This window comes from Hypanus sabinus, chromosome 9, assembly GCF_030144855.1.
Source record: "Hypanus sabinus isolate sHypSab1 chromosome 9, sHypSab1.hap1, whole genome shotgun sequence".
Lineage (NCBI taxonomy): Eukaryota > Metazoa > Chordata > Chondrichthyes > Myliobatiformes > Dasyatidae > Hypanus > Hypanus sabinus.
Genome location: NC_082714.1, coordinates 79,000,945 through 79,011,858, shown reverse-complemented (window position 1 = coordinate 79,011,858; position 10,914 = coordinate 79,000,945). Strand labels below are relative to the sequence as shown.

The 10,914-nt window shown below is 53.6% G+C and overlaps 1 protein-coding gene across 1 annotated transcript; it reads right to left on the bottom strand.

Annotated features, from left to right (window-relative positions):
• Nucleotides 1–1,413: 1,413 nt before the first annotated feature.
• Nucleotides 1,414–10,785, bottom strand: lix1l (limb and CNS expressed 1 like). Its single transcript, XM_059979966.1, has 6 exons — nt 10,493–10,785; nt 8,560–8,723; nt 7,359–7,499; nt 6,598–6,693; nt 6,092–6,169; nt 1,414–4,413 (listed from the first exon to the last, which is right to left on the bottom strand). The coding sequence occupies exons 1-6, from the start codon at nt 10,713–10,715 to the stop codon at nt 4,171–4,173; spliced, it is 945 nt and encodes a 314-aa protein (XP_059835949.1). The 5' UTR covers nt 10,716–10,785; the 3' UTR covers nt 1,414–4,170.
• Between the last annotated feature and the right edge of the window lie 129 nt (nt 10,786–10,914).

The window sequence follows — 10,914 nt, the reverse complement described above, 5'->3', positions numbered from 1 at the left end:
GGTATCCTCCTCCTGAGATCAGTAATCACTTCTTCAGTCTTGAGTTAGAGATTGTCGTTGTGGCACCACTCGGCCAAATTTTCAATCTCCTTCCTATATTTGTCACTTCCTTTGATCCCGGCGACAAGCGGTGGTGTCAGCAAATTTAAATATGGTGTTGGAGCCTTTAGCCTCACAGTCATAGCATAATGCGAGTAGAGCAGGGGACTATGTACCCAGCCCTGTGTTGATGATGATGGAGGAGATGATGTTTTGTGCAAGAGGTTCATTCAGCAGCCTGGTAACAGTGGAATTGAAGCTGTTCTTGAGCCTTTGAACATTAGATGATTTCCAAACACCAAGGTGAAAGGTGCTTGGGTCAAGTGCGAAGCTTAGAAAGTGGGGTTGTTACAGTGAGGATCAGCCAAATGCAAGAAACTTGGCTCCGGAGACTGGGTTTGATTCCAGCCTCTGGCATAGTGATTGTGTGTGTGTGTGTGTGTGTGTACACAATTAGCACATCCTTCCCGGGGCTGGGTTTCAAGCATCCCAGCACCACACTCCCTGTGACTCCCTCATCCCTCCCAACACTTCCTTCCATAACCATCGGTGTAACACCTGTCCCTATACCTTCTCCAGTCTGGTACATCAGTGAGAACAAGCATAGGCCTCTCTCTCAGCCCTCTCCCATCTGTCCCACACTGACCTGACTGCCCTCAGCCTATAGGGTGATGATAAATGCAAAGTGGAATTAACAGCTTCTCATATTCTGCCTGGGTAATCTACGACTTGCCTGTGTGAACAATGGTATTTCCTCATTCAGGTACCACTCCCACCCTGCCCGTGTTCCTTCCCAGGATCTTTCTCCCCCTCCCATCTCATCGTTACCCAGACTCATCCCTTTCTCCTATCTGGCCTGCCCATCATTCCCCTCCCTCATCTGATTCCACTGATCATCTCCCAGCAGTTTCCCCTTGTACTTCCAGTGAATTGTGACAAATTGATCTGTATGAATAGTATGCAAAGTCAGGTTTGTTTAATCACATGTGCATCTAAAGGTTTTCCACTCTACCTCCTCCATACACATGGCAATAATAAACCAATTTACCCCGTCACCCCCACTTAGTCCTGAGGCCAGCCCTTGACCACCCCTCTACCTCCACAGACCTGCTGAGTTCCTCCGGTAGTTTATTTTGCGTCAGGTTGATCAGCTGCTGTGTGTTGCTCCCCGATTGCTGTGGGTGAGGAGTGGAATCTGGGCAGGAGGGTTGATGTAAATGAGTTGGAATGGACTGGGTATGCTAAAGGGCCCCTTTCCCTGCTCTCTTTGGCTCCACATTCCCATGGGAGGGCATTCCAAGATCTGGGAAAGTCTGAACCGGAGTTACTGAATTGAATGGAAGGCAAAGCAAGGACTCAAATGCAAGTGACCAATAGAATATATGCGAGGAGAACTTTACTGGCAAAAATACACAACAGAGTACACAAGTGAGGAGAACTTTTGGCAAAAAATACAAGGCTGTGATCGTTTACATCCCCACGTATTAAATATATAATACTGCTCTTTATGCAAAATGCAGCAATTGTTGACGATTTATAATGAATATAAAACGGAGTATAAAAGTTACCCCTTATATCAGAGACAGAGAGAGACCAGAACTTGTCCTTTGATTTATAATCAAGATGCATTTCCAGAAATAGCATACTGGATAAATCAATCAGAATTAATTCCTTAAGATGGAACTGGGCAAGGATTTGAACTTGGGAAACATGCCCTAAAGAGCAATAAATAAGGTGACAGCAATGATTGCAAATTGTCTCCAGGTCAGGAGTGTAATGGAATACTCGTCCCTCGCATGGATGAGTGCAGCTCCATCAACACTCAAGAAACTCAACACCATCCAGTACAAGGCAGCCCACTTGATTGGTGCCTCTTCCACGAGCGTCCACCATTGACAAACAGTTGCAGCAGTGTGTATTGTCTACAAGATGCACTGCAACAACACACCAAAGTTCCTAAGGCAGCACCTTCCAGACCCATGACCACTACCCTTGAAGGACGAGAATAGCAGATACCTGGGAATACCACCGCTTGAAAATCCCTCTCCAAGATACTCACCATCCTGACTTGGAAACATATCACCATTCCTTCATTGTCACTAGGTCAAACTGATGGAATCCTGCCCAACACCTCAGGATGGACAATAAATGCTGGCTTAGCTGGCGATGCCCACAGCCCGTAAATGATTAAAAAACACTTTTTACAGATATACCATCTTAACAATATCTATAGAGAGAAGTAAACAGTTGACTTATTGGGCCAAGACCTGACAAAAGGTCTTGACCCGAAGTGTCAACTGTTTATTTCTTTCCATAGATGCTACTTGGCCTGCTGAGTTCCTCCAACGTTTAGTGTTTTACTCTGGTACAGCAACTACTTTGCCCGCGACTGCAAGAAACAAGTGTTGTGGACACAGGTTAGGCTCCCCTCTTCGGACTCTGTCTACACTTCCCGATGCCTCAGAGAAGCAGCCAACATAATAGGAATTGGTTTATTATTGTCACATGTACTGAGACAGTGAGAAGATTCTCTTGCACACTGTTCACACAGATCAGATCATCACACAGAGTGCAGAACAAAGTGTAACTGTAACAGCTACAAAGAAAGTGCAGGCAGACTGTAAGATTCAAAATCACTTCCGTCTTTCCCCTCCTGTTGAGCAGAAGATACAAAAGCTTGAGTGCACACCCCACCTGATTCCAGGACAGCTTCTATCCTGCTCTTGTACACTGAAGCCTTTCCCGGTCTAGCTCATCATGGCCCTTGTCTGTTGGCACTGCACTTTCTCTGCAACTGTAACACTCATTTGTACCGTCTCTCTGTTCCTCGATCTATTCACGTGTGGAATGATCTGTCATGCAGACAAAATCTTTTCTCTTGGATAGCCTTACATTTTTCTTTCTTCCATATGTGGAAGGATAAGGTTAGACTGATCTCAGAGTGAGTTAAAAGCTCGGCACGACATCGTGGGCCAGAGGGCCTGTACTGTGTTTTCACTGTACCTTGCCTTCATTAAAGTTGTTGCAGCCAGGATTGGTAATGGGATACACTCCCACTACCTATTAAATGCTCCCAATGGCATGCGTCGCAAATAACCTCTGATAACCAAGTCCAGTAGCTAAATCACACGAACCTGGCAGAGCCGTTTCTACTGATAAGAGGAGAAGCAGAGGTGGGTTAATGGTACCTTAAAAGCAGTCAATTTGGCCAGATGACTCTCATCAGCCATAGTTGGCAGTCCATCTAGAAGGAAAACTCTGATCTCAAACCTCCACTGCCTTATGGCTATACCCACTCTTGGGGAAGGCTTCAGGAGTAAATCCGATATGGAGTCGGTAATGCAGTTCAACACTGACTGGTGCCAAAGTCTCTGCTATTCCTTCGGATTCATTGTGAGAAGCAATTTGCTCTCCGTATGGATCCATATGCTCTGGATTGCACGACAGCAAGGGTGCAACATTTTCACGGCATCACCTCCATATATGCGATGATGATAAAAGAATTTTGAGCAATTTGCCAAGTCAGGTCGCCTTTAAGGAGGGAAATAAAAAGTTGATGTTTCAGGCGGAGGATCCTTCATTAGGAGACCCCACCATAGATACTGCCTGTCCGCCGAATCCCTCCAACATCTTGTACGTGTTGCTTAAGATTACCAGCATCTGCAGAATGGAGACGCCACAATGGAGGAGAGGCTGATGCTCACCAACCACTGCGATCAGGCGAACCCGTCAGCACATTACTATACGGGTAGTGGAGAACTGCAGGCTGGGGGAGGGGAGCATAAGCAGCACCGTTCCCCTACATCTGGTGTCTCTCTCTCTCTTTCCCTCCCTCCTGAACATTAGTAGCTTCAAAAACTCCAAGTGATACTGAATGTAGTGAACATAGGCAGCTGTGCACGCCAGGAAGCCACAGTCCCCGTTTGGGGTGGCGGCCTCCCCATTGGGCAGGTCAGCTGAGTGTGGAGGGAGGAGGAGACTGGGGGTAAGTGGGGAAGCAGGAGTGACGTACGGTGTGGGGCAGTGAGCTTGGGCGCTTGCAGGGGGTGGTGAAGGCGTCTTGCACAGTTCCACCCTCCGCACTTCCCCCACAGTGGGATAAAGTGAGCGTGACGGAGGCCCGGGGATCCCTCAGCAGCTGGTGTTGGGCTTGGAGACCAGCTGGCTCATGGCCAGCACCAGGATATCCTTCTTCTCCTTGTAGAAGCGCAGCTCCTTGCCAGCGAGCCGTGCCTCCTCCAGCTCCCGCTCGGCCGAGCCCAGCTCGCGGCCCAGCAGCCCCGGCACCTCCTGCTCACGGCTCGCCCAGTCCATCGCCATCTGGGTCCGCATGTCGTCATCCAGTGCCCGGTGGGAATAGTGAGCCAGCACTTCCTGCGGGAAGGGAAGGCGAGGGAAAGGAGGGTGAGAATTGGGGGTTGGAGCTGAGTCTGGAGACAAGAACGATCGCGGGGATGAAAGGGTGAATGTATGAGGAGTGTTTGAGGTCTCTGGGCCTGTACTCTATGGAGTTTGGAAGGATGAGGGGGATCTCATTGAAACTATAAAACTCTGGTTAGGCCACACTTGGAGCACTGTGTCCAGTTCTAGTTACCTCACTATAGGAAGGATGTGGACACATTGGAAAGGGTACAGAGATTTACTAGGATGCTACCTGGTTTAGAGAGTATGGATTATGATCAAAGATCAAGGGAACTAGGGCTTTACTCTTTGGAGAGAAGGAGGATGAGAGGAGACATGATAGAGGTGTACAAGATATTAAGAGCAATAGATAGAGTGGATAGTCGGCACCTCTTTCCCAGGGCACCACTGCTCAGTACAGGAGGACATGGCTTTAAGGTAAGGGTTCAAGGGGGTTATCAGAGGAAGGTCTTTTACTCAGAGAGTGGTTGGTGCATGGAATGCACTGCCTGAGTCAGTGGTGGAGGCAGAATAACCCTCAGAATAACTGGTTGTAGGAGTTCCTCCTCTCTGAGGGTGGTGGATCTGTTGTCATCGAGGGCTGTGGAGGCCAAGTATTTAAGGTAAGGAACAATGGATTCTTGACTAGTGAGAGGTTTAAGGCAAGAAGGTGGGAGAATGCAGCTGATCGAATGGCAGAGCAGATTTGATGGACCAGATAACTTAATTCTGCTCCTGTCTTATGATGTAGAGGAATTCAATGGATTAGGCAGCGTCTATGGTTGGAAACGTAGACATTGGGTCCAAAGCATTGACTGCTTATTCCCCTCTATAGATGCTGCCTGAATGGCTGATATAGCAACTGCAGAATCTCTGGTTCCTCCAGCAGATGGTACGATGGTCACCCATCAGCCTCCTATGCTCCCATGGAATAAAGTCCCAGCATATCTAGTCCCTCCAGTTCCATTAACATTCTGGTGAATCTTCCCTGCATCTTTTTTCAGAGGCCTTGTAAGTCATTGGTCAGACCACATTTAAGGATATTGGGAGCATTTTTGGGTCGTTTAAGAAAGGACATGCTGGCATTGAAGAGGAGGAGGTTCATGACAATGATCCCAGGAAATGAGGAGCGTTTGATGGCTCCTCTGTAATCACGAGTTTAGAAGAGCAAGGGAGGTCTCATCGAAACCTATTAAATATTGAATGGATGTGGAAAGGATGTTTCCTATAGTGAGGGAGTCCAGGCACAGCCTCAGAATAAAAGGACGTCCCTTTAGAACAGAGATGAGAAGGAATTTTTTTAGCCACAGGATGATGAATCTGTGGAGACCAGGTCATTGAGTATATTTTAAATGGAAGTTGATAGGTATTTGATTTGTAAAGTTGTCAAAAGTTACAGATAGAAGGCAGGAAAATGGGGTTGAGAAGGATAATAAATCAGACAGGATGGAATGGACTTGATGGGTCAAATGGCCTAATTCCACTCCTATGTCTAATGGTGGTAATGCTCTTCCTGTAGCTGGGAGACTGAGTTCAGACGGGTGGTCGGCAGAAACCGTTTGCGCCTGGATTATCAGGTACATGGGAATCACCAGTCCCGTGCCAGCCTTCATCTGCTGTCGACGTGACACCCAGCCCTGTGGGCACCTACCTGCCGGGAACACTGCCGCTCTCTCATCGCCTTCAGGCTCCCGTTCCAGTGCAGTAATTGGAAGACTGTCATCAGCTCCTGCAAAGGGTACACAGAAGATGGATAGGGTGGGGGTACATGGTGTGGACAGGTGAGATACAGCCAGTTACATACAGGCCCCATCACTGTCACCAGTCGCCTGGGCTTCCTGAGACACCAAGTTCCACCAACCTTCTTAGACTTTGTAAGCCTCTCCAACCCCACCCTCACATTCTTCCCCTCCCACAATGGTTTCCCATCCCCTCCTTCCCATGACCCAGTTCCCCTTCTCCTTTTGCCTTCATTGTCCTCCCCAGTTCCTCCTCCCAAATCAAACCCCCTTGTCATCAAGCCCCCCTCCCTCCAGTAGTTTCCCTCTCTTCCCCCATATCCCCTCTCCCCCTCTTTTCCCAAGTTCACCCTGCCATTGCCTCAACTCCAGTTCCTTCTTGTCCACAGAAACTTGTCCCCTCGCCCTTTGGACTGACCTGGAACTCCAACATGGACTTCCCCCTGTTGGATTCCAGCATGAAGCGGAAGGCTCCAATTCCAGTGTTGGGAATGTCTGCTTCATCCTGGTCACCCTAAAGGAGATCCAGAGCCAGAAATAAGACAGAAGCCCTACCCACCCCAACCCACCATCCCACTCAGGACTCAGATTGGATGAGGTGGAACCACCCTTCACCCCCCCACCCATGATCTGCTGTGCCACTGGGGACAGGTTGGGTGAGGTGGAACCCCCACCCCTGTGATCCACTATCCCACATGGGACTCAGGCTGGGTGAGGTGGGATAACACACCCTCTGCCCCCAAGGTCCGCCGTGCCCCATGGGACTTGGGTTGGGTGAGGTGGGACCACCCCTCCCCTGATCTGCTATGCCACTCGGGACTCAGGCCAGACAATGTAGGGCACCACCCCTCACACAGGATGAGGCCTGGAATTCCCAGAGGGAAGGAACAGGCTCGATGGGCCAAACGGCCTGATGAAATTGGCAGGTGGGGGTGGGTGTTGAATGCTCAGTGCTTTGGGGGTAAACAGAGTTGACCTTGAGTGGACAAGAGGAGTGCACTGGCTTCACACTGCTAAAGTGAAATGGTACAAATGATACAAGGTAATGAACCCTGACCTTGAGTTCAAGAGTCAGGAGAAAGCAATGCAGGGTAAAATGCTCGTTTCGGAGTGGCGAGCAGAAGGAGGGAGCGAGGGCTTTGGGAGATTGGAGTGACCCCCCCCCCCCACCCCACTCACACTGAAGGAAGCCAGGGCCTCGGCCACACTCTTCTCGATGAAGCTCTCGTTGATCCGGCGGGAAGGGTGCTCGTTGAAGACGGAGTTCATCAGGGCAATCTTGGCTGCACTGCGCCTCGCCTCCGCCTTGGTGGGGCAGAGCTGGGGACAAAGCAATGCTCACCTTAGGGGGGTAGGAAATGGCTGCTGCCCACACAGGTGACCCCTGTTCCAAACCCCACAATCACAGACTCCTGACCCGAAGCACAGTGCATCATCCCTGATGCTTGATCCCAGATGACCCCAGCCCCCAGTCACAGCTCCCGACACCTCTTCCTCCCCACTCTCACTCAGAGCCCTGCCGGACCCAGCTTCATCCATGGGTGTAAAGGGGTGGCTGGATCACCACACTGATGGTGGCAGCTCCAGAGTGTACCTAAACTCCACTTTGTCAAGGGGCAACTAGGGATGAGCAATAAATGCTGACCTGTCCTCTGCCAAAATTTGATCCAGCCACCAAACACCGTAAGAGGTGGTTCTGATATTGTCAGTGATCTCATCCCTTATCATCCCCAAGTGATAGATTCATACAGCAGGGAAACAGGCCATTCAGCCCATCCACTCTGTGCTGACCATTTAAACACATCCTGGTGCCCCCTTCCCGTATTTATGCGACTGCGTCCCCAGATTCTACTATATACACACACACCCACCAGGAGACAATTTACAGCAGCTGATTTACCCACCGATCCCACACATTAGGATGTGGAGGAGAACCACAGTACTCGCGTCTATAAAGTAACGTCAAGAGTGTGACGGGACACTCCCCACTTCCCTGGGTGGAATTAGTCCATGCACTCAGCATCCGCCACATTACCGCTCTCTTGTCTACAAGGCATGAGTCAAGAGAGTGACAGGACATTCCCTACTTCCCAGGATGGAGTTCGTCCATGCACTCACCATCTGCCTCATTACCTCTCCCTGCTCTACAAGACAAGTCAGGAGTGTGACGGGGCTCTTCCAACTCCTCTCAGGAGGCTTGACACCACCTGGGACCCAGGCCACCCCGGCCTTTCTCCACAGCGTCGAGATGGAACTGGAACGTCGAGGGGAAACTCATGGGGAGAGTGCACACACACACACACACTCACACACAACAGAGCTGGGGATCCAGCATGGGTTTCTACCCACTGCCCCGGTGGGGGTGGTTGAAGCGCAGTACCTGGAAACTGCCGAAGCAACTGCCCCCTGGCAGGGTGACGAAGCAGACGTAAGGGGGGCTGCTGGAAGGGACCATCTCGTAGACCACCAAGGCGCCATTGCGCAGGTCAGCGCCTCGGCTCTGTTTCATCTGCCAGAACTCCTGCAGGGCCTCCACCACGTTCACTGGGGAGAGGCCGGAAAGCACAGGTCACTAACCCTCACCAGCAGCAACAGACGGTCAACACACAGTGCCCGGGGTTGGGCAGTCCAGATGGAAAGGTCTGTAGAGACTGGGGCCCGGGGGGAGGAGAGCGTGGGCAGGGATGGGCGCGGGGAAGAGGTGTGGAGGGACCGGCAGGGTTACAAACGGGCAGATGATGACTTGGGGTAGAGACAGAGGCGGGAAAGGGCATGGATGCAGGCAGTTGGGGCAACAGAGAGAGGTTAATAGTGGGTGGGGGTTACAGATATGATACAGGGAGTGGAGTGGAGGAGGGACAGGGAAAGGGACAGACACGGGGGGGGGGAGATTTGGACAGGGAGAGGGACAGACACGGGGGGGGGGGGAGATTTGGACAGGGAGAGGGACAGACACGGGGGGGGGGAGATTTGGACAGGGAAAGGGACAGACACGGGGGGGGGGCAGATTTGGACAGGGAAAGGGACAGGCACGGGGGGGAGATTGAGAGAGGGAGAGGGGCAGGCACGGGGGGGGGAGATTGAGAGAGGGAGAGGGGCAGGCACGGGGGGGGAGATTGAGAGAGGGAGAGGGACAGACATGGGGGGAGACACGGGGGAGAGGGGGAGGGGGAGACGGGGGGAAGAGGGAGAGACACGGGGGGAAGGGGGGAAGAGGGAGAGACACGGGGGGGAAGGGGGGAAGAGGGAGAGACACGGGGGGAAGGGGGAAGAGGGAGAGACACGGGGGAAGAGGGAGAGACACGGGGGAAGAGGGAGAGACACGGGGGAAGAGGGAGAGACACGGGGGAAGAGGGAGAGACACGGGGGGGGGGAAGAGGGAGAGACGGGGGGGGGAAGAGGGAGAGACACGGGGGGGGAAGAGGGAGAGACACGGGGGGAAGAGGGAGAGACACGGGGGGAAGAGGGAGAGACACGGGGGGAAGAGGGAGAGACACGGGGGGGGGAAGAGGGAGAGACACGGGGGGGGGAAGAGGGAGAGACACGGGGGGGGGAAGAGGGAGAGACACGGGGGGGGGAAGAGGGAGAGACACGGGGGGGGGAAGAGGGAGAGACACGGGGGGGGGAAGAGGGAGAGACACGGGGGGGGGAAGAGGGAGAGACACGGGGGGGGGAAGAGGGAGAGACACGGGGGGGGAAGAGGGAGAGACACGGGGGGGGAAGAGGGAGAGACACGGGGGGGGAAGAGGGAGAGACACGGGGGGGGGAAGAGGGAGAGACACGGGGGGGGAAGAGGGAGAGACACGGGGGGGGAAGAGGGAGAGACACGGGGGGGAAGAGGGAGAGACACGGGGGGGGAAGAGGGAGAGACACGGGGGGGGGAAGAGGGAGAGACACGGGGGGGGAAGAGGGAGAGACACGGGGGGGGAAGAGGGAGAGACACGGGGGGGGAAGAGGGAGAGACACGGGGGGGGGAAGAGGGAGAGACACGGGGGGGGAAGAGGGAGAGACACGGGGGGGGGAAGAGGGAGAGACACGGGGGGGGAAGAGGGAGAGACACGGGGGGGGGAAGAGGGAGAGACACGGGGGGGGGAAGAGGGAGAGTCACGGGGGGGGAAGAGAGAGAGACACGGGGGGGGAAGAGGGAGAGACACGGGGGGGGGAAGAGGGAGAGACACGGGGGGGGGAAGAGGGAGAGACACGGGGGAAGAGGGGGAGACAGGAGATGGCTGATGGAGACAAGCGGCGAGGGATGGGGGCAGACGGAGACTGGGTCTGGAGGGGTGTGGGGAGGAGAGTCGCCCCTCCCTCACCTCGGCCGTAGCCCTGTGTGTGTTTGGCGAAACTCTTCACCACCGCTTCGACCGCCTCCCGCAGCACCGCCCGACTCCGCTCGTCCGCCGGGCTCGCCCCGCCGCCAGGCCCGGGATTGGGGTTGGCGATCGGCCCCAACACTGGCGCCGAGCTCGGGGCCCCGGGCATCAGGCCGCGGAAAGCCCCACCGGGCGCGGACTGCTGAGGCCGCACCGACTCCATCGTCGCCCGTTACCCGGACCCGGACCCGGCCCCGGCCCACCGGCTGTCAGTCATAGGTCCCGCCTAACGACTGTCAATTAACGTCCTCCTATTGGCTGCTGCTCAGAACCTGACTCCGCCCTCTGCTTGTCCATTGGCAGTCACTCAATAGCAGGCCCAATCACGGAAGGGGACGTCCTGCGACCCGCCCACAAGCTGA

Excerpts from the sequence above, each read along its gene's own strand:
- lix1l (XM_059979966.1), bottom strand. The coding sequence starts at position 10,715 with ATGGAGTCGGTGCGGCCTCAGCAGTCCGCGCCCGGTGGGGCTTTCCGC. Across the intron at positions 8,724-10,492 it reads CACACAGGGCTACGGCCGAG|TGAACGTGGTGGAGGCCCTG; the intron begins GTGAGGGAGGGG and ends GCCTCTCCCCAG. Across the intron at positions 7,500-8,559 it reads GTTGCTTCGGCAGTTTCCAG|CTCTGCCCCACCAAGGCGGA; the intron begins GTACTGCGCTTC and ends CTTTGTCCCCAG.